Source organism: Tursiops truncatus, chromosome 8, assembly GCF_011762595.2.
Source record: "Tursiops truncatus isolate mTurTru1 chromosome 8, mTurTru1.mat.Y, whole genome shotgun sequence".
Classification (NCBI taxonomy): Eukaryota; Metazoa; Chordata; class Mammalia; order Artiodactyla; family Delphinidae; genus Tursiops; species Tursiops truncatus.
The window spans coordinates 60,262,321-60,289,948 of record NC_047041.1 but is presented as its reverse complement, the minus strand read 5'-3'; the positions used below and the strand labels follow the sequence as shown (position 1 = coordinate 60,289,948).

The 27,628-nt window shown below is 47.9% G+C and overlaps 3 protein-coding genes across 13 annotated transcripts in view; 1 reads left to right on the top strand and 2 right to left on the bottom strand.

The window, feature by feature from the left end:
* DNHD1 (dynein heavy chain domain 1) overlaps positions 1–14,273 on the bottom strand; it is a 68,609-nt gene extending 54,336 nt beyond the window's left edge. Inside the window, 6 exon segments of the mRNA XM_073809435.1 lie at positions 712–868; positions 2,867–2,977; positions 3,057–3,260; positions 7,724–7,897; positions 11,170–11,983; positions 14,147–14,273. Coding sequence (XP_073665536.1) covers positions 712–868; positions 2,867–2,977; positions 3,057–3,260; positions 7,724–7,897; positions 11,170–11,983; positions 14,147–14,273 — 1,587 coding nt within the window.
* TIMM10B (translocase of inner mitochondrial membrane 10B) lies at positions 11,982–21,302 on the bottom strand. 8 transcript variants are annotated; one of them, XM_073807916.1, is made up of 7 exons: positions 21,190–21,302; positions 20,903–20,998; positions 20,573–20,705; positions 15,697–15,808; positions 14,742–14,983; positions 14,054–14,485; positions 11,982–12,327 (listed from the first exon to the last, which is right to left on the bottom strand). In XM_073807916.1, the coding sequence occupies exons 1-4, from the start codon at positions 21,229–21,231 to the stop codon at positions 15,726–15,728; spliced, it is 354 nt and encodes a 117-aa protein (XP_073664017.1). In that variant the 5' UTR covers positions 21,232–21,302; the 3' UTR covers positions 11,982–12,327; positions 14,054–14,485; positions 14,742–14,983; positions 15,697–15,725. The 8 variants fall into 8 exon arrangements, with proteins under 8 accessions (XP_073664017.1, XP_073664020.1, XP_073664021.1 ...); XM_073807919.1 differs by lacking the exon at positions 11,982–12,327 and adding an exon at positions 20,211–20,299 and having other exon boundaries at positions 13,398–14,485; positions 15,697–19,926; XM_073807920.1 differs by lacking the exon at positions 11,982–12,327 and adding an exon at positions 20,211–20,299 and having other exon boundaries at positions 13,398–14,485.
* Positions 21,303–21,378: 76 nt separating this feature from the next.
* ARFIP2 (ARF interacting protein 2) lies at positions 21,379–26,252 on the top strand. 4 transcript variants are annotated; one of them, XM_004323120.4, is made up of 8 exons: positions 21,394–21,529; positions 22,331–22,471; positions 22,729–22,825; positions 23,557–23,675; positions 23,852–24,073; positions 24,592–24,749; positions 24,899–25,073; positions 25,518–26,252. In XM_004323120.4, exons 2-8 carry the CDS (start codon positions 22,373–22,375, stop codon positions 25,671–25,673), a joined length of 1,026 nt encoding a protein of 341 aa, XP_004323168.1. In that variant the 5' UTR covers positions 21,394–21,529; positions 22,331–22,372; the 3' UTR covers positions 25,674–26,252. The 4 variants fall into 4 exon arrangements, with proteins under 4 accessions (XP_019803491.1, XP_004323168.1, XP_073664012.1 ...); XM_073807911.1 differs by lacking the exon at positions 21,394–21,529 and adding an exon at positions 21,535–21,554; XM_019947932.3 differs by lacking the exon at positions 22,331–22,471 and having other exon boundaries at positions 21,379–21,529.
* The last annotated feature ends 1,376 nt before the right edge of the window (positions 26,253–27,628 follow it).

Below are 27,628 nucleotides of genomic sequence, written 5' to 3'. Positions count from 1 at the left end.
GCCACTACTACCTGCGATGTTATGGATAAATCTCACTAACATAATGTGGAGTGGAAAAAAGCCAGACGAAAAAGAGAACATGCTGTCTGATTCCATTTACATGAAATTCCAAATCGGACAAAATTAATCTATGGTGACAGAGGTCAGAGCAGTGGTTACCTTTGTGGAGGCACTGATGAGAGAGGTACCGGGGAGCTTGCTGAGGTGCTATAAATGCTCTATATCTTGACCTGCTGGTAGTTACATGGGTGTATACATATGCAAAAATTTCAATAAACTGTATTTAGGTGGCATGTATCACAGATACAAAGTAGGCACACGAAGGAAGGACTCCATGACTGGATGCTTCTACCAGCCACAGTGTCCTGTCAAAGGTTCAAGATATGCTCAGACATGAGCCTAGCAGCATGAAAGATGAGGATTCCAACTCTCAAATTCTCTAACACTCCTGGCACAAACAACTGAAAAAAAGATGTTGTTATGTTCCTTTTCCTCTCTGCTCAAGGCTTTAGGAAAAGGTTGAGTCCAAGTCTCTGCCTACCTGTTATTAATCCATCCACCTAGAGCAGAGACTGCTGTTGCTGGACAGGACAATGGCTCTGAGCCAACTGCAGAGTCCAGAACACACAGGCAAGCTTAAGCCAAGAGAAGGCTGAAACACTGGCGAGTTCAGCTTGGAGAAAAAGCTCCCAATAAATCGGAGCCTCTTACCAGATGAAGGATGGATGTGCAGAGATGCATGCAGCGATGGAGCAGCCGCAGAGCTTTGTGGTTTTCCTTGGCTAGAGCCCGCCGTAGGTCCAGCAACTCGTAGCACTGATCTGCTTCACGGGGGAGCCAGGACACAGAGTGCAGCTCCTGCAGAAGCCTGGAATCAAGGACTAAACTGCTCAGAGCCAGCGACTCTGCCCTCTTACCTTGGACACCTTTGACTTCTTCCTAGCCCAGCTCACATCAGAATGAGCAAAGGTTTAGAGAGGTTATAATATTCCCAGGGACCAACAGTGATAGCCTCCTCTTGAGGGTTCTTTGGAAGAGTTTAAGCCCAGGAAGTTGCTGGCTGGGGAACTCTTTGGGAAAGGCTTGGGGTATGTGCAAATGTTTTTGTTTTTTTGTTTTATGTATTTAATTTTTTTTTAATTTTTGGATTTTATTTATTTTTTTATGCAGCAGGTTCTTATTAGTTATCTATTGTAAATGTTTACACTGAGTTACCTTTCTGCCAGGAAAGAGGGTCAAAGAGATCCCAAGGTGTGACTTAGAAGGAGAGACTGCAGAGGCTTCTTCCATGGAATAGGGGAAGCCAAGGGCCCTAACAGTCTAGATGGACAGGTAGGTTTTATTTTATTTTTTCTTTCTTTCTTTATTTTTTTACTATTTTTTAACATCTTTATTGGAGTATAATTGCTTTACAATGTTGTGTTAGTTTCTGCTGTACAACAAAGTGAATCAGCTATATGTATACATATATCCCCATATCTCCTCCCTCTTGCGTCTCCCTCCCACCCTCCCTATCCCACCCCTCTAGGTGGTCACAAAGCACCGAGCTGATCTCCCTGTGCTATGTGGCTGCTTCCTACTATCTATCTATTTTACATTTGGTGGTGTATATAGGACAGGTAGGTTTTAGAATCAAAGGTGAGGAACCTTCAACTTCCCTATGGGGAAGTTTCATCCCTGACGAAACCCCACTTCTCTTATTCATTCCCCAAACAACCACCCTGAAAAATCTACATCTCTAAATATCCTGGAAAAAATGAAGGACCCCCCTAATAAGCAGAGGATGATCACAATGGGTGTAATTTATTCAGTACCTCTTGGGGCACTGAACATGGTACTTTATATTCACAATCTCATTTAATTCTCACTACAGCTGTGAGTAGCAGAAATCTTCCTCTCTTGTTTTCAGATCAGGAAACTGGGGCTCAAAGAGTAAAGTCCCTTGCTAGTGTTCAGGACTTAAATTCAGATCTGTGCCGCCCAATTATGCCATGATGATTAAGCTAGACTGGAGGATACCTAGAGCAGAGGTTGCAAACTGGTAGCCCATGGGCCGAGTTCAGACTGAAAAGGTTTGTATATGTACCACTAAGAGTTGGCCAGCACAGTGTTTTAATAAAAATTTTCACTAACCAGGTAAAATTAAGAGATTTGACAACAAAATGTGGATTCCCAGGTCATCCTGAAAAAATAATGTGGCTGACACACTGGACCCATGTTCCCCACGGCAACAGTCAGTTGGAACTGAGTAGTGACTGTTCTCTTTCGGTGCAATCTCCAGACTGACTGCAGTCCCACACTCCCTAAAGTCTTGAATCGAACCCACTGCATTTCTTCCATAGCTCCTCCTTGGGACCTGTAGGCATCTGAGCTTGCAACTCCTATCACAGAACATAACTGGAGTGGTTGAAGAGTTGTGCAGAGAAAGCAAGAAAGTACTGAAAATAGGAGTAACTAAGCTTTTCTTAAAAAAAAAAGAATCCAATTAATACCATAGTAAGAGCAGAGTTTCAAACACCTGCATTATCATCCTCAAATTTGATATTTAATAATTGTATGATCTGGGGCAAGTTGATGTAGAAACTAATTAATACATAGAGCTATGTTTAGAATATATTATTCAGAGGAAAAAACTGGTTACTTAACAATATGTAAAGTATGATCACATTGGTATATGTGATGGAAAAAAGACTACAAGGATATGCAACAAAATGTTTGTCATGGTTATTTGTAGATGGTGAGACTGAAGATTTTCTTCCTTTGTGCTTTTTTTTTGTATTTTCCAAATCTTCTACGATGAACGTGTTGTTACTTCTTGTAAAATAATTTTTTAAAGTTCATTGAAGTTGTGTTTTGAAGACCTCACCTGCTAATATGGAGTAGCCCAACTCCAAAGTGGGGCACGGCAAAGAGCAGATGCTTCTCTAGGAAAGTCCGGTGCCGGTGCAGCCTCTGAAACTTCACACCCTTCTTCCAGCTACAGATCAGAGGGCAGTGACAGTGGCTGTTGCTCTTTATGACACTTCTTCCCAAATCCCATACCCGTCATCACCTACCAGGCCAAGGCCTTGCGTAAGAGGAAATACTTGAAGAATGGAATGAACTGGAGCTGTTGCCAGAGGACAGAGTGGTGGTGCCAGGTACCCAGCGTCATTGCCTCACTGCCCTCCACAGGATGTACGTGCAGGACCCCAAAGGGAGAGAAGATGTAGTGCTCAGAATTCACCTTGTTGGGTGGTACCACCATCAGGCTGTAAGGTCTTTAAGAAAGGGCACAGATCAGAGCCTTGCAAACTTGTGCAGACTCCAGGGAGGGACAAAAGAAGGACAGGAAGGGGGAAATAAGGAGGCAGGAAAGAAGGCGGAAGAAAGTGGGAAGAGGGGAAAGAGAGCAGAATGATCTTCAAACCAGAAAGATGGAATATTCAGAAGGAACAGAAGCCAAAAATAGGTGGGAAGAAAGAAAAAGACCCCTAGCCAGTCCCAAGAAGTTCCTATCTCCAGACCCAGAGAGCTAACATCCCATCAAATCTAAGATGCCATCAATTGTAAGCTTGCAGCATTTTTAAAATTATTTACTTGTTTGTTTATTTATTTAGGCCATGCCAGGTCCTAGTTGCAGCATGCATGCGGGATCTAGTTCCCCAACCAGGGACTGAACCCGCGCCCCCTGCATTGGGAGCGAGGAGTCCCACCCACTGGCCCACCAGGGAAGTCCCTAGTTGCAACATTTTCTTATGAAATGCTAAAATTAAAAAAATGCCACCAATATGATATGCCACCAATTTGTAAGCTGCATCACAATTTCAGAGATGTTGAAATGTGAAAAAAAATGTGCATCTTAGAAATGATAAAATATGTATATCCCTAGATGCTGAAATAACATGCAGAGATAATCAGGGAATGCTGTTTGGAGTAACTGAGAATGGGGAAAAGCAAGAGTAACTAGAAGACTAGACACAGGCCAATAAAGAGGAAAACTGCCACCTAGTGAACCAGACAAGTACCTCCAGAGCCATCTTAACATCCTACTAAGTTGTCTTATTTCAAGAAAATGCACCTACATCCCACATTAAATACAATTTATATGTAACTATATAGTAGTTGCAGAAAACTAGTTGCCATAATGCTATGTTTGGGCACATTTAATAAAGCATTTATTCATTTTTAAAAATATTTATTTTTGGGGCTTCCCTGGTGGTGCAGTGGTGGAGAGTCTGCCTGCCGATGCAGGGGACACGGGTTCGTGCCCCGGTCCGGGAAGATCCCACATGCCGTGGAGCAGCTGGGCCCGTGAGCCATGGCCGCTGAGCCTGTGCGTCCGGAGCCTGTGCTCCACAACGGGAGAGGCCACAACAGTGAGAGGCCCGCGTATCACAAAAAAACAAACAAACAAACAAAAAAAACAAATCTACATGACTCAAGCCCCCTCTCTTAACCACTGGGTCAGTTGGCATCTCACAGGGTAGCTACCTACCCTAACTGAAGCCTGACTTCCCAAGGGAACACTCCTTCCCCTGTGGCCTTCTTAATGGAGGCTACTCTTCCTGCACAGGGCCAAGAGTCAGGGATAGCTGAGCAAAGACTCTAAGGAAGTGAGGGAATATGTTCTCCCCTAAGTATAAATCAAAATCTAGGACAGGGAGTTCCCTGGTGGCCTAGTGGTTAGGATTCCGGGCTTTCACTGCTGTGGCCCAGGTTCAATCCCTGGTCAGGGAACTGAGATCCCACAAGCCATGTGGTATGACAAAAAAAAAAAAAAAAAAAAACAAACTAGGACAAATAAAAGAAAAAAACATTTTTTATAAATTTATTTATTTTATTTATTTATGTTTGGCTGTGTTGGGTCTTTGTTGCTGCACACGGGCTTTCTCTACTTGCAGTGAGTGTAGGCTACTCTTCGTTGTGGTGCATGGGCTTCTCATTGCAGTGGCTTCTCTTGCTGTGGAGCATGGGCTCTAGGTGCGCAGGCTTCAGTAGTTGTGGCATGAGGGCTCAGTAGTTGTGGCTTGCGGGCTCTAGAGCGCAGGCTCAGTAGTTGTGGCACACGGGCTTAGTCGCTCCGCGGCATGCGGGATATTCCCGGACCACGTATCGAACACATGTCCCCTGCATTGGCAGGAGGATTCTTAACCACTGCGCCACCAGGGAAGTACCAAGAAAATTTCGATAAATGCAAATACTTTGAAAGAAAACCTGTTACATGGCAAATAAATAAAGTGAAACAAAAAATGCCAGTTTCCACTTTTACTGATGGTGCACTTGAAATTTGGACCAACACTCCCACTTGAGAACAACTAGAAAAACTGGGCAAAGTATCTGGATAAAATATGAAAATCATCAGATAACCCACAAATCAATCCCCTGGGCTTCCAGTTGGGACCCTGGTTACAACACAGGTTGAACCAGAAAACACCTCCCTCCTTGGTGTGGGCCCCCAGCTGCAACTTCTGCTGTTTAGCCTTCCGAGTCTGTTGAAAGCTCATCTCCTCTTCTCCATCTTTCAGGAGCATATAGTAAAACTGACACACCATTGCCTCTACTGGAATCTCTGGCGAAAAGCAGAACCAAGTGTGAAACTCACTTCATTGGGTCCCTTCTTTGACAGATGTTGGCGCTGTGATTATCCACTGCCTTTTTAGTTCGCTTGCTCATGGTTTCTTGTCTCTCTCTGTGCCTAATTGTCTTTGATTGTGCTGCTTCTCTGACTATGACTGAGTTGATAGTTGAAAGCCCTAAGCTTGTAATTTTCTTTCTGTAGGCTCTCCACCATGGTCAATAGGCATCTCATCCAACATTGCTACCATTACTATCACTACTGCCGGACAGTCAAGTGTAGCAGCCGCTAGGTGTCAGTAGGTAGGTTATCACTTCCAACCACAGTGACTAATTAATTGTGATGCCACTATAGGTCATGGATTACTAGTATACTATTTCCCATTAAGAAGGAGGCCGGTACTGTCCAAGGCCAAGGACATTACCAAAATAATATCAAAATCCCATATTTGAGGATTGTTTCCTGGGACCACTCGTAATATCAGAGTCTGGTCAGGAAAACAGAAATTGCATTAGGAATTTCAACAAAGTGAATTTAACAGAGAAAATGTGTTTTAGAAAAAGTGTCATAGGACACCTAAAAAGCAAAAAGGGAATATTAAGCGCAGAGACAATAACTGCAGGAAATGGACGCCAGCCCTAGAACTAGAGGAGCAAAAGGAAGAGGTTTCTCTAAGAAGGAGATGCTGCCTGGCTGTTACTAGTATATAAGGAGTTTGCAGGGGTGTGTGTGGGGGGGGGGGGTGCCTTGCAGAGCGGTGACTCAGAACTCTGATGGGAAGATGCTACCCAGCTGGCGTTGGTCCCTCTCAGGATCAGAGGAGGCTGATTCAGAAACTGGCAGCTGCTGCCAGAGTGAAAGACATGAAGAACAAGCAAAGGAAGGACAGAGTCCCTTCTCCTCTCATCCTGCTGTCCAGTCTCCTTCTAGCACCCCCTATTAATCGAACCTAACAGGAAGCTGGCTGAAAAAGGAGAAATGAAGTTTGCAGTCCCAGCCCCAGTATTACAAAGCAGGGAGAGGAGAGCAGAACTAGAGCCAAGAGACCATTGCTTAATAACTGGCACAATGCTCTCAGTGAACTTTCGTTAAATGAACTGATCAGTAAATCAATGGATGGTACAGCTCACTAGCGCTACCTACGTTCAGGAGGAAGAGGTCAGTGTATGCAGGAAATAAGGCTCCCTGGGAGTGGGTATCAGATACTGCTTACCAGTGAGACAGTCCTAGGTTTAAGTCCTTTTTCCATCACTTACTATGTGGTCTTGGACCAGTTACTGAACCTCTCTATGCATCAGTCTATTCATCTCATATATGGAAATAATAATGGCACCTATCTGGTAGGTGGGGATTAAATGACACATGGATATAGAAAAGCTTGATTAATGGTAATTGTTATTGTTATTTCTGGGAAGAGAAGAGACTTGAATAAAGCATTTAAAAATACTAAGATTTGGATCTAATGGAAGAAAGTGAATGAATGCCTCTCAAGTCATGTGGATTGAGACTTGTTTTTATCGCACAGAGATAAAATTAGGACGAAAATGTAGAAGTAAAAAGAAAGTAGTCTAAGGAACAGGATGCCTTGCAAAACACAAAGCTTCCCTGAGAGTGTAAAGATTTAAACAAACACCAAGATTCTTGCATTGGAGTTAGAAGAGATCACCATTAAATTCCCTTCTGAGGCAATGACCAAATGTTTCTATCACTCTAGGACAGAACAAAGAAGACAGAGAAAAAAGTAGAAAAGAATGACTAAGACAAAAAGCTATGAGAGGGCTTCCCTGGTGGCGCAGTGGTTGAGAGTCCGCCTGCCGATGCAGGGGACACGGGTTCGTGCCCCGGTCCGGGAGGATCCCACGTGCCGCGGAGCGGCTGGGCCCGTGAGCCATGGCCGCTGAGCCTGTGCGTCCGGAGCCTGTGCTCCGCAACGGGAGAGACCACAACAGTGAGAGGCCCGCGTACCGGAAAAAAAAAAAAGAGTGGAGAGGAAGCTGAGGAGAAGGGAAGACAGAGGGAAACCAGGAGACAGAGGAGAAATGAGAGGGAAGAGGAGAAAGATAGGAGAGGAGCGGGTCTAGAGAGGAGGAGGGGGGTGGGGAGGCAGCACGGGAGGAAGTCCGGGGGCGGGAGGAGTAGGACAGGGGTCTAGGCGGGCGCTCTCACCGAAAGTCGCTGCTGGGAGCCACGTTGAGATAGAGGAAGTGGATCTTCTTCAGGTATCTCTCTGTCTTCATTACGGTCATTATCTGGCTACCCAGGAGGGAAGTCTGCGGTAAGAAGCCAGTGCTTCTTTCTTGGAAGATCTCCTCCCCAGGAACCTCCGAGTCAAGCTGAGACCTGTATGATAAAAAATCAGGACAGAAGAGGCAGAGCAAAGCGGTCAGGTGGGCACTGTCAGCCAGTGGATGAAGGAGCTAGATCAGGTGCCTGAGAGGACCTGATGTGACCTTGTCAGAGCCTGTCGACCATCTACACCCGAAGGTTCACATACTGAGCAAATACAGCCCATGAGGAGATACAGTCAGGCAACTATATTCGTACACCTGTGTGTGAATAACCTCTCCCTTTCTGATAAGTGAATAATCATTCTGGATTGATTGTGATTACTATGACGTCAGTATTACATAATACTGAGTAAAAGTAATGGGAATACTTGGCTGTCCCAACTCATCACCTTGCAAGCGCACGGTCCTGGATTTCTTCCCTCTGGCAGCCTTCCTAACATTCTTGATCTCCTATCTTTGCCCCCGTTATACCTGCTTTCCAACCCTGCGTGATCTCCATGCTTGTGATTCTTTCTTACTCTTCCTCTATCATCACCCAACTTCCAGCTTCACATCCATCTCTTCCCAGCCGGGATCCGATGATGCATCCTTCAGCCCACTCAAGCCTGCACCAGTACCAACAATCTTCCTACACTTCTACCATACCAGTCGATAAAATTGGTATTAAAATTAATTATTCAAGAAGCCAAAAGTCAATTACCTGGACTAATAATTTTGGTTAGAGCACAAAAATAAAACTCTGAAAAATTAATCAAAGTATTTTTGTGTCATTAATTGACCCAAATCTAGATCAACAGAACAAGTTACCCCAGGGATACAGTGCAATCCTATTCTAAAGTTCACATCAACGGTAGGGTTTATGATTTTGACGTCAGATCAGGACCTTAATGGTGTAACTGCTATTAAAGATTCATTTCCTCAATAATTAAAGTGCTACATGATCTAAGTAGGTTCAAAAGATCTCAGAACAAAGGAATGTCATCAGCTCCTCTATAGATTCCTGGTGTCCAGTCTCATCTGTGGGCTCACTCTGCTCGATGTCTTAGTACAAGTCCTAAGGGAGCTACCCCTTGCAGTCTCCTCAGCTGCTATTCCAGGCCTCAACCTACCCACCCCCTCAACCTATGCCCAGCCCTGCTGAGCTCCCAGTCACCTTCTCTGCCTCCATCTCTGCCCAGGGGAAACTGAGGCTCTCAGCCATGAAATAACTCCCTCAAGTTCAGCTGCCTTTCCACACATTTATCTGTACATATTTCCATCCTAATCTTGTCTCCTAATTTGCGAGGAAGGAGTGACTTTCTTCTCTGCAAGGCTAACTCGTCCATTTGTGCTCAGGATCACTGATCCCGCCTTCATGATGTATTTTTTCTTTTTTTAAGATTTTTTTTTGATGTGGACCATTTTTTTTAAAGTCTTTATTGAATTTGTTACAATATTGCTTCTGTTTTATGCTTTGGTTTTTTGGCCCTGAGGCATGTGGGATCTTAACTCCCCAACCAGGGATTGAATCCGCAGCCCCTGCATTGGAAGGTGAAGTCTTAACCACTGGACCGCCAGGGAAGTTCCCTTCATGATGTATTTTCAATCTCTTCTTCTTTGACTGTTAGCCTATATTTATTCATTCACTCTACAAATATTTATTGAGCACTTACTTCTCAAGCACCGTCTTAAAGACTATAAACATCTCTCCATTTTTTGGAGTCCTACTCAGACACCACTATTCTTTCAATCTGCTGTCCTAATCTCTCTCTTTCCCTTTCAAGCCAAGCTTCATGAAAGAATAACAAAACGTGATTTCCACTTCTTCACCTTCCATTCACTCCTGTATGCACTACAATCTGCCTTCCTCCTCACAAAATGCCACTGAAACCACTCTCACCAACCTCTTCCTTATTGCTAAATTCAATGAGTATTTCTCAGGTTTTTCTTACTTGCCTCAGTAGCATTTAACACTACTGACTGCTCCCTCCTCCTTGAAACTTTCCTCTTTATTTCACCTCCTAATCTTCAAGATATTTTGTTAACCCTAATCTAAACCCAAACTCCTCTGACGTGCTTTCCCCTAACTCTGATGTGTATACACACACACACACACACACACACACACACTCCAGAGGAGCAGCCAGGGGAAAGGCTGTGTTCTTTGATTTTTATAGCACTTAACACAAATCGTCACGATATTTTACTTAAATCAACGTACTTAACATCTATCTCCCTTAACTAAGCTGTAAAACCCCAGGGAAGAGCTTGAGTCTATCTTACCACTTCTGTATCCTCACCATCTAGCAGTTCCTGATATATATTAGATAACCAATAATACTTCTTGAATGTATCAATGCCTGGGAGGCCAGGCCTGGGGAACATGGTACAAATTAAGTCACATTAGCTAGGCCTCAGAGGTTTACCGCCAGCTCCAAAGAGAGGACAAAGAACTTGGCTTCTTGCCAACATCTCAGCCCATTCTCACTCCAGTTAGGTTCCCCCGGGAAAGGAGACTTATACTTAGGGCCCAGGGAAGATCTTTGACAAGAAGAGTCTGCTGGGGTTACTGAAGGCATACACTGTTGGCACTGGCCACCTGTCATCAGGCCCCCAGGAGCCTGCCTATCTGCCCACCAGTAAGACTTCAGGAAAAACTTGACCCCGCCATTAACTTAGAGCAAAAATTGAGAAAGCCAAGCTAGATTAAAGGTAAAACTACCCTTCTTCCCAGACAGTGAATACGTCACAGACAAGCTGGCCAGAGGACAAGGAGAAATTCCAAGATTAGAGTTAGAGAACTCTCAGAAGAGGGGGTCTCTGGAGGCATTCTGAAACCCTGAAGAGAGCAGTGAGAGCCAGATTGGGGAGAAAATCACCTCTCCAGGGGCCAGGATCCCCTCACTCGCAGGGCAGGAAGAAGGCTCTGGAAGGTCAGAATGAAAGTCCTACCTGTCAGTGCTGCCAACTGTAATGTGCCTTAGTTCACACAGACATGAGTGGGAAGGGTCCTCAGACAAGCACTCACCTAGGAGCATCCCGAGGGAAGGACCTGGATCAAACATCCGGCACCCAGCACTAGGGAGGCCCAGAGGCCAGACTCAGGGATTACGAACAAGTGAGAAAAACAACTAAGCGCTATATGAAAAAGAAGTCTAGAAACTCTGGAAACTCAAGCTATTGTCTGAAGCTTTGGCCTCCTCATCGTTGACTTTTGATTTTCATTCATGTCTGCATTTCCCTATGGGGATTAACACTGAGACCGCTGGGTTTATTTTGCAGACAGAAAGGAAGAGGGTTCTTCCTCTCTTTTGCTCAAAGCCCCAGACTAGGTCCCTCACTTACTTAGTCTCTCTTCTTCCGACAGGCTCCTCTTCTGCGTTGTCACCGTCACTGCTTTCATACTGTACAGGGATGTCCGTTGCTAGTGCCAAGGGCAGGAGGCTAAGGCCATCTAGCCAGTGGGCCTCTTCCAGGGCCACCTCAGTACCAACAATACCCAGGCTGTGCTGTAGCTCAGGCAGTGTCAATGGTCGTAGCCATGTGGCCAGCCCCTCCTCTACTTGCTGCCCTCCCCACCGGGCCTGCACAAAAGGGCAGGCTGGGCGTGGGGGCCCGTGATGGAACCTCTGCTTCTGGGGATAGCAGTCAACATGGGAGGTGCCCTCTAACAAAGAGGTGTCTCGGGGAAAGGCCTGGTCCATGGCACCTAGCAGGTCCAGCTGGAGCTGGGCCTGGACCCAGGGTGCCCAGCGGTATAGCCGCTCCAGGAAAGGCAGCAAATCAAGGCGACCAACAAGCAGCGCACGATATGGAGGCAGCAGACCCAGCACTGCGTACATGTAGTACCAAGCTGCAGGGCCGCCATCCTGCAGCACTGCTGAGAACAGAGTTTGGAGCTCAGCTACCAGGAGCTCCAGCACTGCAGGCCGCCCTGGCTGAGTCACTGCCTTCAGAAACTGCCTCTGTTTTCCCTGACAGGCCCAGCGCTGCTCTGCTGTGTCTAGGACACCTACAGAGTGCCGAGATTCAAGGGCTTTAGCTGACGCCTCTTCATCCGAGACCAAGAGGAGCCAGGCATTCAACTGCCGTCGGACTGACCCTGCCCACTGCTCGGGATCCGACTGCCAGTTCCAGGTTCCTGGTTGCTGGATCTCACCTGCTTAGTTCAGCCCAAGAGAGGGCAAGAGAAGGGGGCTTAGGCTCTGGACAGGGTCAAAGGGATTGGGAGAAAGGGGAAGGGAGGGACTTAGGACAGGAAAATGGATGGAGCTGCAGGACAGAGCTAGACCAGCAGAGGGCCTTTCCTGAGACCCTCAACCGACCCCACAGATTCCCCCCAAGACTGCTAAAAAGCAGGCCCAGGACAGAGGTAGGGCCCTCCCCGCACAAAAGTCCCTTCCCACTGCCCAGAACACTGTCCCCTCACCTGGCCTAAGGGGCACAGGAGGCAAGGGAAGGGAAGAGAACGGCATCTGCTGGTGAGGTTTCATGGGGAAGTGCCTGCTGGAAAAATGGATGAACTTAGACTCGGGTCCCAGGCACAGGCTCGCTCTACTCACAGCCACCTCCACCCAGAGACTCGCACACACACGTGTGATCACTTGTAGACACACACACACCGAAAGGGCTCACTCAGAGGACCTTAGAACAGCAGGGAACTGTCACTGGGATTGGAGCCTGGCGATCGCCTGAAGGGAGGAACAGGTCGTCACTCAGAGGCAGCAAAGCCCCAGTCCCATTTGCCCATGGGCTGAGGGATGTGTTGAGGACAGAAAGCAGAGGGGTGGGTACAGAGAACTACTTGGTTGGATGGAGTGGGGCCCGGGGTAGACCGGAGAGGGCCAGGCTGGAAGGAGGAAAGAAGGAAGAGGAGGGGAGGAAAGGGAGGGGATGAGGGTCCGTAGGAGCGCAGGAGAAGGGGACACGCCTGGGGGCAGTGGCGAGAGTGGGTGTCTAGGGGGCGGTGCGAAAGGAAGCTGATCCCCAGCAGCAGAGTCACCCGCAGCCCCACCCCCTCCCAGCGGTTAGAACAGTTACTGGATCGCTTGAGGCCCGAGCCTCCCTTGAGAGCCCGGGCGAAACCAGAAAGGGGCGGGGCCTAGGGGGGAGGGGCCGAGCCCAGGCCCAACCTACAGGCTGCCTGCCGGCCTTGGGAACAGGCCGTCTGACCGGTTGGGTCTGGAAAAGAGCTACGTGGCTGATTTGGGGAAGTCGCAATCCTGAGGGCGTCGTGGGCAGGTGTAATGCAGTGGGCAGGTGTAATGCACGTGACTGTTTATCTATTACTGAGCCTGTAAGCTGCCACGGGCACCAGCAAGCAGTCTTTGGGACACTCCACAACCCGGGCACCAGCAAGCAGTCTTTGGGACACTCCCCAACCCGGGCACCAGCAAGCAGTCTTTGGGACACTCCCCAACCCGACACACACTCGCAAGTATCTGCCTAGCCCACCTCACCCCCTGCAAAAAACCCAAACAAGACACACTCCTTGATCACAGGGAGCTCAAAATTGGGGTTGGAGGTGGGGGGAACGCCTGAATGATTACAATGAATAGAAACTCAGCACGTGATAGAGTCCCACCTCTGCTTTATAAATCTGATAAGAATCCCAAACTTAAAAACTTAAAATGTCCAAAACCAGACTCCTAACTGCCTCCTTCCAAATAAACCTGTTCCTTTCACTGTCTTCCCCATCTCAGTAAATACCAAGTCCATTTTTCCAGTTGCTTGGGTCAAAATTTAGCGTCACCTTTGACTCCCCTCTCCCCCCACACACATCCCATGTCTAATGCTTTAGCAAATTTTGTTAAGCTATAGCTTCAAAATATATCCAAAATCCAACTATTTCTCACCACCCTAAGAGCTAAACCTTGGTCTAGGCCACTGTCACCTCTCACCTAGATTATTCCATAGACTTCTAACTGGTCTCTGTTTCCTCCCTTGCCCCTACAATCTGCTCTTTTCAGAGCAGCCAGTTACCTTTTTCAAATACAGGCAGATCCTATGACTCCTCTGCTCAAAACTCACTAATGCCTTATCATCTCATTCCCTCAGGAAAGCCAAAGTCCTACACAGCCTACAATTTGCTATCTCATCAGCTGGCTGCTACCTCTGTGGCCTTTTGACCATCTATCCCTATTCACACCACTCCTCTGTGCCTGGATCACACTGAGCATGCTCCCCCCCCAACCCCGCCAGAGCCTCCATACAGTACATCTCTGCTTACGGTTCATTTAGAAGACAGAGAAGTTTTCTGTGGCTGTGTAACCAATTGCCACAAACTAAGCAGCTTTAAAACAACATCCATTTAGTATCTCACAGTTCTGTACATCGATGCCCAGCATGGCCTGACTGGGTTCTCTGCTCAGGATATCATAAGCCTGAAAGGTCATCTGGGCTGAGTTCTTGTCTGGAGGCTCTGGGGGAAAATCCTCCTCCAAGCTCATTCTTGTTGTTGACAGGATTCAGTTTCTTGCGGTTGTGGGACTGAGGTCCCTGTTTCCTCCTGGGCCTCAGGGGCCACTCTCAGGTCCTAGAGGCCACCTGTCTTCCTTGCCATATGGCACCTTCATCTTCAAACCAGCAGCAGTGCCTCAAATCCTTCTTATGTTTCAAATCTTTCTGACATTCTCTTCTGCATCCAGCCAGAGAAAACTCCCTGCGTTTAAAAAGTTCATGTGGTTAGGCCAGGCCCACCCGGATAATCTCCCTTTCTTACAGTCAAGTATGTCATATAATACAACCTAATCACAGAAGTAAAATCTGTCATATTCACAGTCCTAGGGATTATACAGGGTGTGTACACAGGGGGTGGGAAATCTTGCGCACCATGTTAACATTCTGTCTACTACACATATGCTGTAATAACAAAAAGACCCCCAAAATACGATGGCTTAAACATAATAGAAGCTTACTTTTTCTCTCACACAACTGTCCAGGAATAAGTACTCCAGGGCTAATATGGCAGCCTTTTAGTTGTTCTGCCTTCTTCAAGGAAGTGGTCCTTATCTTCAAGGTCCAAGACAGTTCACCACCATGTGTGTTGGGCCTCATCCCAAGTAGTGAGATGGGGGAAAGAGTAGGAGAAGGCCCACCCTTACCCTTAAGGGCACAGCCTGGCAATGCATGCATCACTCGATCACATGGACACACCTAGCTGCAAGGAAAGTTGCAAAATCTGATCTTTATTTTCAGCCACCATCTGCCCAGGTTAAAGTCAGGGGTTCTATTAGTAAAGGAAGAAGGGGACGATGGATGCTATGGGCAAGTAGAGGCTGATGCCACAGTGAACACTCTTTTTCCAGATGTCCACGAGGCTTCCTCCCTCATTTCAAGTTTCTGCTTAAGGAGACCTCATTAGTGAGTTCTTCTTTGACAACCTAGCCTAAAATAGCAACACTGTCCCCAGCTTCCTTATCCTTCTTACCCTGCATTGATTTTCCCCATAGCACTTATTACCATCTCATATCAATACTTACTTAACTGCTTATTGTCTGTTTCCCCTGACTAGAAGCATAAGCTCCACGGTGGCGGTTTCTGACTGCTCTCTGCTGTACCCCCAGCCCCTAGTACTAGGCACCATGAGTAGGTGATCACAAAATATTTGTGGAACAAAGGCATAAATGTATAGCAATCAATCGTCATTAGTGAGAAACAGGACAGACTCTGGAAGTCACACTGACTGGATTGAAAACCTGACTCCACCACTTGCTAGTCATGGGATATTTTACTGCAATTTTATTTTTTTGTGTAAAATGAAGATAACAGTAGTACCTACTTTATAGGGTTGTTGTGAGAATTAACTGAGTTAATGTATATAAAATGCTTAGACTAGAGCCTGGTAGATAGTACACACATGATATAACTGACCTGTGTGAGCTGCGTGCTTTTGTTGTTGTTTATGGCACTCTACCAAGTGCTGTGGACGTAATGGTGAACGAGACATAAAAGGGTTCAATGAGGGCACAAATAAGAATCCTTCCTGGAAAAGGCAAGGAAGAGTTACAGGTAGGCCTTAAAGTTTTAGGCCTTAAAATAATAGTTTTTTCCAGTTATAAAATAAATTATGGGGATGTAATACACAGAGGAGGGAATACAGTCAATAATATTGTAATAACTTTAAATGGTGACAGATGGTGACTAGACTTACTGTGGCGGTCATCTCATAAGGTATATAAATGTCAAATCACTATGTTGCACACCTGAAACTAATATAACTATGTATATCAATTATACTTCAATTAAAAAAAGTTTTCCAGACAGACAAAGCCAAAAGGGAATTCTGTTCAGTAACCTCTACTGAGCCTTCAACACTACCTAATAATCTAATTATGTTCCTTTTGTCAGTTCACTCTCTCATTCTGTGCAATGACTATTTCAAACCTTCTGCTGTACTTTCTCATCTTCCATTTTCTTTGGCTTTACTCTCTGATGATAACTTCACTTCTGAATTATCAGTGACTAACGCTCAAAATGGGGATGAAACAATCCCAGAAAAATTACACTGAGAAATAACAGGACCTTGAGAAACTTTTAGATTTAATGGCTGGAGGTGGGTAAGCCCGCAAAGGAGGCTAAGAAGCTGTGGCCAGAGGTAGTAGTGAAAACACAAGTGGAATCACAGACACCAGTGAGAGTGTCCATGAGGAACAAGTCGATAGTACCAGATGCCACTAAGAAGTGAAGTAAGCTGAGGAAATAACCACTGGATTCAGGGATATGAAGGCCACTTGGTGAGCTAGGGTGACCTCAGGAAGAACTATTTCAATAGAATAAAGGTTACAAAAGTCAAAATAGGGTGGGGGGAGAAGTGGGAATGGAGAAGACCAAAGTATCCACTGTTTTGAGTTTAGCCGTAAAATGGAAAATAACTGGACGGTACCTGTGAGGTAGAGTGGTTTGTTTGCTGTAACGGGAGTCTTCGGCATGCTTAAACACTGATGAGAATTTAGTAAAGTGGGAAAAAGTCAGAGATCTCCAAAGAAGGAAGGACTAGGATTCAGTGCACAGGAACAGGCACTGGCCATGAGCGATATTTGTCCTGTTTAGACAGGAGGGAAAGAGGAGAGAATGATGCAGATGTAGATGGGTGACCAAGTTTTGAGTTGCAAGATGTTGCGGAAGTTCCTAACTGATAGCTTTTACTTTTGCCTATGAAGTTAAAATAAGGTTACCTGCGGAAAGTGAAGAGAATCATGGGGATAATAAGAGGCTTAAGAATATTGGTTTGGGGCTTCCCTAGTGGCACAGTGGTTAAGAATCTGCCTGCCAATGCAGGGGACATGGGTTCGAGCCCTGGTCCGGGAAGATCCGTGGAGCAACTAAGCCCGTGAACCACAACTACTGAGCCTGCGCTTTAGAGCCCATGAGCCACAACTACTGAGCCCACGTGCCTAGAGCCTGCGCTCCGCAACAAGAGAAGCCACCGCAATGAGAAGCCCGCGCACCGCACCGCAATGATCAGTAGCTCCCACTCACCGCAACTAAAGAAAGCCCATGCGCAGCAAAGACCCAATGCAGCCAAAAAATAAATAAATTTATATAAAAAAAGGAATATTGATTTGAAATAGTCATTGCAGGGAACAAGAAAGACGACTAGAAAAATCTAGTGGGATTACAGGGCCTCAGACTCCATTTGAAGTTGATAACCATGGATTCATAGCGATATAAATCTGCTCTATAGTCATTACCTTGGGCAGTTTTTAGATGTCCAAATGCAGGCACAAATGTTTCATTTTACCCAGGCCCAACAAAGAAATGAGAGGGAAGGAAATTTAGCCTATTCCAAAAGAATTACTAGAATTTCATAAGGACTTTGTTTTTGACCACGCCCCATAGTGTTCGGGAGCTGAGTTCCTAGACCAGGGATCGAACCCAGGCCCCCTGCAGTGGAAGTGCGGAGCCTCAACCACTGGACGACCAGCGAAGTCCCAAGAATGACTAGAATTTAAGCTCGACAGGAACCTAAAGACAGGAAGGTGTTAATGGAGAGAATGTAGAAGCAATGGTCTGAACGCATTGAAATTTAAAAAAAAAAAAAATGGTAGAGGAATAGTCCAATAAACAAAGAGGAAGGAATACAGTCAGTGAATAAGATGCAAGTAATAGTGTTTTGAAGATGGAACAGTTTGGGGTGGTGGACAATGGAAAGGATGTAAGTAAGAGTAGCCGAGACAGAGTAGAAATCATTAGAGATTGGGTCAAGGAACTAAGAGACAAAAAACACTGAACGGACTGTCTTGTGTAACATTAAAGTATCAAGAGGAAGACCAACGGCTAGCTCTGCAGAGGAAAGTAGGAGAGTGGCAGTTACTACAGATAAGTAATAAGAGAGGTGATACAGTTGAATAGGCTCAAAGGAATTAGACTTTGCAAAGGAGTAGGCAGTTAAAGTTCTGAAGCCACAATAGCAAGAACAACCCTGTCTCACATATGTGTTTGTGATAAAGGGATAAAGCTTTGTCAACATTTATCCTCGTGTTGTGCTTGAAACATCACATTGCTCATTATACCAATGGCTAAGACGTCATGGTAAGACCTCAAGGAGATTTCAGTGACAAAGGAAGACGGATAGTAGGAAGAAGGTACTTTTCGTTAAGTATTGAACCTATTTATAAACAGAAAGGAAAGAAGAGATTAAAAAGTCTTGGTGGATCAGACTGAGGGACAGTTGTCTTTCCATGCCTAGGGAAAAGTTGACTGCAGATGAGCAGGCAAATATAAGCTCTGGAAGTTCAAAGGACATAGGCTTTAGAGTCAGACAGATCTGTGTTCCTAGCCCTTCTCCAGCAATTACTAATTACATGACATGGAAACATAGATAATTCACAGTGGAAGTTTATTGCAGGGATATACATAAATATCGATGGAGAAGAATCCTCCCACTATCAGAATATCCCAGGTCCCCAATCCTGTCTCTGGGAATTGCAAAGTTCACAAGCTGCTTTACCTGCATTTACACTTTTCAAGGAGAGAACTTTATTGGGCAGACATGAAGCCACTCAGTAGGAAAGTTCCTGATCAACAACTTTTTTTATTAAGGAAGGGTCTTAGCAGATCTTTCTGTTCAAGATTTGTTCAGCTAATGAGGCAAAAAGCTGATTAGAGCCACTTTTCTCAATAGGTAACTGCGTATAAGGTGGGCTTCTGGTACATACTGAATTCTTGCCTCCTCATCTGTTAAGTGGGGATAATACCAAGACCAGAACCTATACAAAGCGGGTGCTCAACAGATATTTTGAAAGGCAGCCTGGTGTAGTAAAAGATTTTAAAGACAGGTCTGCATTTTCAGACAGGGTCTGCTACCAGAGAATTTCAATGCCCTGATCTGTACAGGAGAGGAAACATCTGCTTTGTGGATGGTTGTAAGTTTTCTTTTATTTCGTTTTTTTTTTTTTTAATGATTGTAGGAGCCAATGTCTAAGAAGTTCTACTTCCATTTTAAAAATCAAACATGGTCACCTGATGGGGAATAGTCAAGGATGAGGCAGGGGATTAAGGAGAGCAATGAAGGTGTAAAATAACTGCTGTAGTGATTAGGAGAGCAAACAGACCAGGAACTCACAAAGGGTTGCTTGTTTGTAACGAGGGCTTGGTTGAGGTTGGAGATCTTGAATATTTAGTGGCACTCACTACACAGCTTTATTTTTCTCTAGCAGTGTGAATGGAGGAACAGAAATGTTAAAACAGCTGATACAAAAAGGACACAAAAATGGCAAGAAAATTCAGTGATGTATAGGCCACTCAGATTGCTGAATACAGAAGTAAATTCCACACGGAGGGAAATAATGAGGAAAGAACAGACAGGCTGGAATTAGAAATCACAGAACAGGCACAGTGGGAACAATCTGGGGTAGAGGAAGAGATGGAATCAGGAGATTACAGACAAGCAGTGAGACATTAAGGTAACATTCAAGAAGTCCTGAAGATTTGGCTTTCTTCCTTTTTTTCCCATAACCATCACCATCTACTTCTCCCTTAGGTTTTTATCCCTCGAGTCTGACTGTATTGCAGAATATGGTTCCACAAGTTTTCCCCTTTCTGACTGCTCCTGAAGACAAGCACACAGATCTTCTTTGTTTAAAGATTTTACTGCTCATCCTAAGAAGACAGAAAATATTAAGTAAGTAACAACTTGAGGAAGTGGTTGACGTTCCAGAACACCCCAGAATTCTTACAGGTTTCATCTCTGTCTGAGGCTACTGACTTCCCAGGAGGTAGCGCCTAAAAGCCCTGTGGATTCTTAATCTGCTGTCCTTAGATATCTCTAAGTGAGCCATTTAAGTCAGACAGATTTAAGGACAGCTAGACAGAGTTCCCATTTTCTGTCATCTGGGCAGAAACCAACTTCTTGTCGCTATTACCAGTCTTAAAATTGTACCCACAGATGTCGCTTTAACCAGGTGCCTGGGAATGCTGACGTTTTCCTTCTACACATTGAAGGCAATTTCTCTGCTGCCAGGGCTGAAGCATCCTGACAGAATAATAAAGATGGTGTCAATCAAGTGGGCAAAGCTTCCTTGCCCAGAATATAAACCAAACAAAGTAAAAGTGGGTTTATTAGCTCCAGGAAAAGGAGCAACAGTACCCAGCTCTCAGGCAACTCCTCACTTTCTATATACAGGTCGCACCCAGCCCAAGGTCCACTGGCTCCTTAAATATGAGGGTCCATCCAGTGCCTCCCTTCCCGGGGTTGGGGACGGCTAGCTCCCTGATGGCGAGGTTTCGGGCTGTTCGGCAGCAACACCTGGCACAGATGAGGCAGCCTCGTAGTCTGCGATGCGGCGCTGTACCAGGGCAGGCATGAGCTGCACGTAAGCGGCCATGAGGCGGTGGTTGGAATGGATCAGCTTCCCAGCACAGCTGTGCAGACAGGCCTCCTGGAAGGAAGACAGGGTGGAAGTAGAAGCCAAAGGTGTCTCGTCAGGTCCGTCTCCTTCCTTCCCATCCCCAGCCTAGGGGCTAGGGTCGCAGAAAGGCCAGTGCCAGAGGTAGGGGAAGTGGCGGAAGAGGGAAGCAGTCTACGGTTAACTCTGAGGATCGAGGGTAATCTCCCTACTCGGCTCCCCCACCTAACCTCCTCAGCATCCAGAGCTCGGTGGTGCAGGCTGGGCACGCAGCGCTGGAAGCAGAGTTCCGTCATCCGATTGTAGACCAACAGGAAGTCCCGCAGCTGGGAAGAAGGGGGACAAGGAACTCAGCGAAGAGGAGCCACATCTCAATTCAAGGCCGCGCCGCCCGAGCTTTCCCAGGACCGCACCCCATGGCCCGACGTTCCCAGCCCTCTGATGCCTGGTTCCTTGGGGTTCCCGCCATGCAGACAGGGATGCTAGCTGAACGCGTGGCCCCAAAGCTCCCACTCACGTTTCTGAGCTGCTGCTGCTGTTGCTGCTGCTGCTGCTCCATCACGCCACCGGCGCGTGCCCTACGCCACTTCCTTCACAGCTTCTTGGTAACGCCCCGGAAGTGACCTCTCGTGACTCCCCAGGGACAGAGAGGTTGGCTCCAGGATAGCCCTGCCCCCAGATGCTAACGTCACTTCCGCCCTCATAATCTGCGACGTGGCCGGCTTCTTCTGCCCGTGAGAGGACGTCACTTCCGCCGAGTCCCTGACCTGCTGCTAGGATCGCGACAGGAACTGGAGCCCGAGGTCCCCGCGCGGCCCGGGCCTGGCGCCCTGAGGGGAAGAGCCGCCCGGCCCGAGGTGAGAGGGACGTGCATGCGCGAGGGCAAGTTGAATGCACGAACCTGACGTGAGGGCAAGATGCCTCTGAACCCTGGGGAAGGATGAGGACACACCTGATGCCCAGGTGTATGGGGGGAGGGCGGAGACTCACACACCTGGGGAGACATAACTGACTTTGGAAGGGATCACCTACCTATGTACTGGGAAAAAGAGGCTTTTCCCAGAGATCGTGAACTTATACCAAGTGATTCAACAAAGGCCTGAAGGGGGAGGGCCCGAGGAAGAGGAGGTGCATGGTAGAGGAAGGGGAGACCCCCTGCAGGAAAGAGGAAGAAACACTAAAGGAGTGTGAGAGGCCGAGCAGTGGAGAACATACCTGAATGGGGGTACACACCTGAGCCCTGGGAAAGGGGTTCATCTCCTGATGGGGAGAAACACCTGCATGGGCATATGCTTCTTGAGAGCACAGACTTTATCTCTCTTGTTCACTGCTGTTTCTCTATTGCCTCCAATAGTGCATGACACATAGTAGGCACTCATTAAATGTCTGTTGAGTGAGTGAATGCATGAATGATCACCGGAGTCCTGGTAGGATAGGGGGGTTCATGAGAACATGACCTCAGGTCAGGCACACCTGAGGCCTGGGTGTGCGTGTTACCAATATGCACCTTGGAGGGGAGAAACACATATACTTCAGGGAAGAGTAGTGGCCAAACCCCAGAACACTGAGGCCCTGGGACAACCTCCGAAATGGCAGGGGAGATCTTCCTCTTTGGAGTCCTGGCCAGTTTCCAGAACTGTCTGTGTTGGGCTTTGCAGGGCGCTGGGGTAGAGACTTTGACTCCAGTCCCTTCGCTAGCCATGACGGACGGGATCCTAGGGAAGGCAGCCACAATGGAGATCCCCATCCACGGGAATGGTGAAGCTGGGCAGCTTCCTGAGGATGATGGGCTGGAGCAGGTGCTTCTGTTTGATTCTTCATATTGTTTCAATTGAGGAATCCCAACTCATAAACCCTGAACCCTCGTCCCTATTCCAGTAGCCTTCCCCTAACTTACCTAATCTCCCTTCAATCTTTTTACAAATCTTTGTTCTGATTCTGTGCAGACTTCCCTTGTGTGCTCTCTCTATGATGCTTCAATCCAAGCTTGTTTTCACCCCCAAAATGCTTCAGCTGCCCCTATGTTCCTGAAGCCCCCCTCTTCTCTGGCCTATAGGACCTCCAGCAGGTGATGGTGTCAGGACCCAACCTCAATGAAACCAGCATTGTGTCTGGTGGCTATGGGGGCTCTGGTGATGGACTCATCCCCACAGGTATGAATGATCAGAACAGGACAGGAAGCTTGAGTGGAGAGGGGGAGAGTGGTGGTTCTAGGGAGCATAGAGTATGTCTAAGAAGGCTTGAATTATGTCTGGAGATCCTGGGAACCTCTGCTAGCATGAACCCTATGGAATCTCAGCCCAAGGCCAGTTCCCAGAGTTGTCCATCTGCTCCCACTTGTCATTTAGCCCCACTTGTCCTTTCTCCGCTGTCACCACCTAAGTCAAGCAAAGAACTCTGTTTCTCAGGCCTCCCCTGCCTGCTCTGGAGCCTGAATCTGATTTGGAACTTTGTGAGGCTTCTCAGAGTTTTACTTTAGACTCTAACATTTAGAGGAACAAACAGCTCTGAATCTCACACTGACTAGTATCCACGTGGGAATGTCAGCCGGGTTTTCTGTTTGATGGACCCACTATCCTTGATCAGTCACCCCATACTCAGCCTATTTCCTGCTGTTTTCTCTACCCCTGTACACTAGCAACTCCCTCTTCCCTCCTTCTTCAGTCCCCACCGCCACTTCAGAAGGAGGCCGGATGTATATTGGGTTTGGCTCTCAGGGCACAATGTATGAGTTCCTCCTAGTGAGTAGGAGAATCTAATTGTCTCTAGGTTCTGCTCCTTCAGGGAAGTCATTTTCATGTGCTGGGAGGGAAGTATGGGCGGAACCACAGAGGTGTCTGATTGTATCTGAGAGAGGCTGGTGTCAGAGAACTTGGTCCTTTAGGGTCTGGCCGCCATCCATCTCACAATACCAACTCTGCTGGCCCTGGAGATGAGGTGGCTCGGGGCATCGCTGGAGAGAAGTTTGACATCGTCAAGAAATGGGGCATCAACACATATAAGGTGGGATTCAGGCACCTCTCCCTTCCCCCAAACTCCCCTGGGTAACTTTTCCCCATCTTCCAGATCCTAATGTCCCATCTATGGCTGAGACTAGGAGCCTGGGGATGCTGGGGTAGGTACGTTTTGGGAGGACAGGGTGCTAGGGTCTCTGACCTATTCCCTCACTTCCCAATCAGTGTACAAAGCAGCTGTTATCAGAGCGATTTGGCCGAGGCTCCCGGACTGTGGACCTGGAGCTAGAGCTGCAGATTGAGCTGCTGCGTGAGACGAAGCGCAAGTATGAGAGTGTCCTGCAGCTGGGCCGGGCACTGACAGCCCACCTCTACAGCCTGCTGCAGACCCAGCATGCACTAGGGGACGCCTTTGCTGACCTCAGCCAGAAGTCCCCAGAGCTTCAGGTGCCTCAGCCAGGCCTGAGAGGGTGGGGGACTGGGCCCGGGCCCGCCAGGCAGTCACCCCTCAGCCTCCCTCCCTCCTGCAGCCCAGAGGGAGAACCCCTCCAGGGCGGGCCCAGCTCTGCCCACAGCAGCACCCACCTGTGGAGGCAGGGGCTTGTACGGAGGTCCAGAAGTTGGAGGGGGTGGGGCAGGCGGCACACCAGGTGCCTCACAAGTACCCCTCTCTGCATTGACAGGAATGCCTTCAGTGCTCAGCCTAATCGGAGCCCCTCCTTTGCCTGCTGCACTAGCTTTCCCTACTCCAGTTCTGTGAACTTCATCTGAGGCCCTCACTCCCACATTCCTGTCCCAGGCATCCCCAGGGCAGCCCCACTAACTTTCTGGCTAAGAGAGCCTTGCTGGAGGCAGTGCTGGGTTGTTCCACTTTCAATGGCTGGTTCCTCCCGGGAGAGGAGGGGAAAGAAGGGCCCTACAGCCCGGACTGTTACTCAAGGCCTGTCCCTCCCTTCTGCCCTCAGGAGGAATTTGGCTACAATGCAGAGACGCAGAAGCTGCTGTGCAAGAATGGAGAGACGCTGCTAGGGGCTGTGAACTTCTTTGTCTCTAGCATCAACACGTTGGTAACCAAGACCATGGAAGACACACTCATGACTGTCAAACAGTATGAGGCTGCCAGGTGTGGGCACTGGCAGGGCCTAGGGTTTGGGGCATTTGGCTGGCATGGGTGGAAGTTTGAGCTTTAGGGGCACAAGAATTGAGAAAAGAAAGGAGAGTATGTGTGGAGGGCAAAGGGGTGGAGACCAGCCCATATCACCCCCTCCCCAGGCTGGAATACGATGCCTACCGGACAGACTTAGAGGAGCTGAGCCTAGGCCCCCGTGATGCAGGGATGCGTGGTCGACTTGAGAGTGCCCAGGCCACTTTCCAGGCCCATCGGGACAAATATGAGAAGCTGCGGGGAGATGTGGCCATCAAGCTCAAGTTCCTGGAAGAAAACAAGGTGCTAACCCCACCCCTTTGACCCAGCCCACCTTCCCATCTGTAACACTGACCTCACCCCCCACCCAAAAAAAAAACCTCCCCATTATTGGACGGGGAAATGCGGCCTGGCTAAGGAGTGGGATCTTCCCCAGCCCACTCAAGCCCTGGGCCTTTCCCGTCACCCTCCCTCTGATCCCTTGAGGATTTGACTGCTGATCCCAAGAACATAACTGGGAAAAACCCACCCCTCAAGCTTGGGTGCCAGAACCTCTGGCCCTGCCAATCAGGTCAGGTTTCTCCTATCACACTGGCGTTTATCCTTTGGCTCCCTTGATGGAGGTCAGCCCCCACTCCAAAAGCACGATCAGAGCAGAGTCCATGTGCCCCTGGTCTGGGCTCAGGCTCACAGCCCCTCAGGAAGGGTGTCTGAGTCCAGTCTCGGCTGACCTCGCTGGCCCCCCAGATTAAGGTGATGCACAAGCAGCTGCTGCTCTTCCACAATGCCGTGTCAGCCTACTTCGCTGGGAACCAGAAACAGCTGGAGCAGACCCTGCAGCAGTTCAACATCAAGCTGCGGCCTCCAGGAGCTGAGAAGCCCTCCTGGCTGGAGGAGCAGTGAGCCACTCCAGCCCAACCTGGCTGTCAAGGACATTGGGAGGGGCAGTCCCAGGGTGGGGGAGATTTGGACATGGGACATCCCTTGCCACCTGCGCTCTGGCTTGGGTTCCCTTTCCCTGGCTGGGGCCTGACAGGAGGTCTGCAGGCCCAGCAGCTGCTGCCCTGTCCTTTATCTTCCTGGCCACTGGGCTTCATTCCCAGATCTTTTCCTTCCACTCCACAGCCAAAGGCTATGACAAAAACCACTCCCTGGCCAATGGCATCACTCCTCAGGCCTATCCCAGTCCCTGGGGTGTGCCCCCTGACCAATGGCAGAGCCTCAAAAGGCCCTGTCAGCCAATGGCAGCTCTTCTTGGGCTCCCCTGGGCCAATGATGTTGCCTCCAATATCCTTTGTCCCTCCTCAATGCGTGCCCATTGCAGAGAAGGGGACTGGGACCAAAGGGGTGGGGATATGGGGAGCCCCATTTCTGGCCCTGCATCTGAATGGGTCTCCCCTCACCTACCCACCCAGTTTAATTGTGCTTAGAGCCCTGGAAGATTGGGACCTAGCACTAGGAATAAACCTTTCATAAAAGCAGGCCCAGTGAGGTCAATTTGTGGGGGACTCTAGGAGGGTGGTCTGGGTAGAGAAACAGTCTAATTACACACCAAAATCCTATCATTTCAGGAGAGCTGGGGCTAGATAGCTGAAGTCACAGGTTTCAGGAACAATCTGAGGGCCTACTCTCCTCCCCCAGCCCCAGTAGGAGCCAAAGCTTTATTTGCCCTTTAGGCTAGCACCAAGATAGCAATGGATCTTAAAACACAGGGCCCAGAGCGGGTTGGGCCCACTGACCTCCATCATCCAGTCATTCATACAGCAAATATTTACTGAGTGTTTTTATTTGCCAGGCACTGCGCTAGACCCTGGTGAAACATCAGGGAATAAAACACGGTCCCTGCCCACAGTGCTTACAGCCTAGTGGGGGATAGAGGCAAGTTAGGCAACTACAATACAGTGATAAGTACTAGGATACAGAAATACAGAAGTACAGGGGGCTATGGGAGCACAGAGGAGGGGCATCTAGCCTAGATAGGTGGAGATGGGGATGTCAACTTGAAAGCTGAGACCTGAGGGTAACTAGAGGATAGCCAGGTAAAGAGTAGGGGGAAGAGCATCTTAGGCAAAGAGGCCAACATACGTGAAGGCCCTGAGTAGGAACAGGAAGGAATTCAGCTTGGGAAAAATGAAGGGGGAGCGGCTAGAGGATGACTCTAGAGGTAAGGTGGTAGACCATGCTGAGCCTCTTCAGGCTGCTTACGGACTTTTGCCCTTTGTTCAAAGGAGCTGTGAAGCCTTATCAGCAGATGTTTGATGACAGGGGAGTTTAGGACTGAGGAAAGAAGTCTTTGTGAGGCTTCAAATAGTGTTATACAGACCGGAGTTGCCTCATATTGAGTAGTCTCTTAGCCCTGGCCCCATATTCCAAAGCAAGGGTGAACCCTGTCTGAGCAAGCACCAGAGCACCTGCGCTGGGTGCCAGAACTGAGGCAGATTAGAAGTCAAGGCACTTCCCAGGGTCCCTGCTGCATCCCGGTGTTGAGCCCAAATCTGAACCTTGTGTGATGCAAGAAAGCTCCCCAATAGCACTTTGATTTACTCAGGGACCAGCTACCATCACCCTATGCTCCTTGACCAAGGAATGCTCCAGATTTTTTCAGCATTCTCCCCTACCTCTGGAAGGGTGCAGTTATCTGACTGGAGCTTCATTATAGAGTGGGGTGGTCCCTCACTTTATGGGCCACTGGGACTTTTTCAACATGAAAGGTACCGAGGTTCCAAGTGACTAGAGGCAGGACCTATAAGCAGAGCTCAAACCCTGGTTCCAGCACTTTCTGCCTGAGTGATCAGGGTTAATGTCTGGGGAGCCAAGGGCCCTCAGTTATTTCCGTTGCAAAACACGGCTAATAAAAG

Bases quoted from the DNA above. Each gene is read 5' to 3' on its own strand.
- TIMM10B (XM_073807916.1), bottom strand. From the start codon at position 21,231: ATGGAGCAGCAGCAGCAGCAACAGCAGCAGCAGCTCAGAAAC. The intron at 20,999-21,189 runs GTGAGTGGGAGC...CCTTCTTCCCAG, and splicing joins AGCAGCAGCAGCTCAGAAAC to CTGCGGGACTTCCTGTTGGT. The intron at 15,809-20,572 runs GTGTTGCTGCCG...TGCCTTTTCCAG, and splicing joins GGCTGCCTCATCTGTGCCAG to GAAGGATTCTTATTTGTGCC.
- ARFIP2 (XM_004323120.4), top strand. From the start codon at position 22,373: ATGACGGACGGGATCCTAGGGAAGGCAGCCACAATGGAGATCCCCATC. The intron at 22,472-22,728 runs GTGCTTCTGTTT...TCTGGCCTATAG, and splicing joins AGGATGATGGGCTGGAGCAG to GACCTCCAGCAGGTGATGGT. The intron at 23,676-23,851 runs GTGGGATTCAGG...CTTCCCAATCAG, and splicing joins GGGGCATCAACACATATAAG to TGTACAAAGCAGCTGTTATC.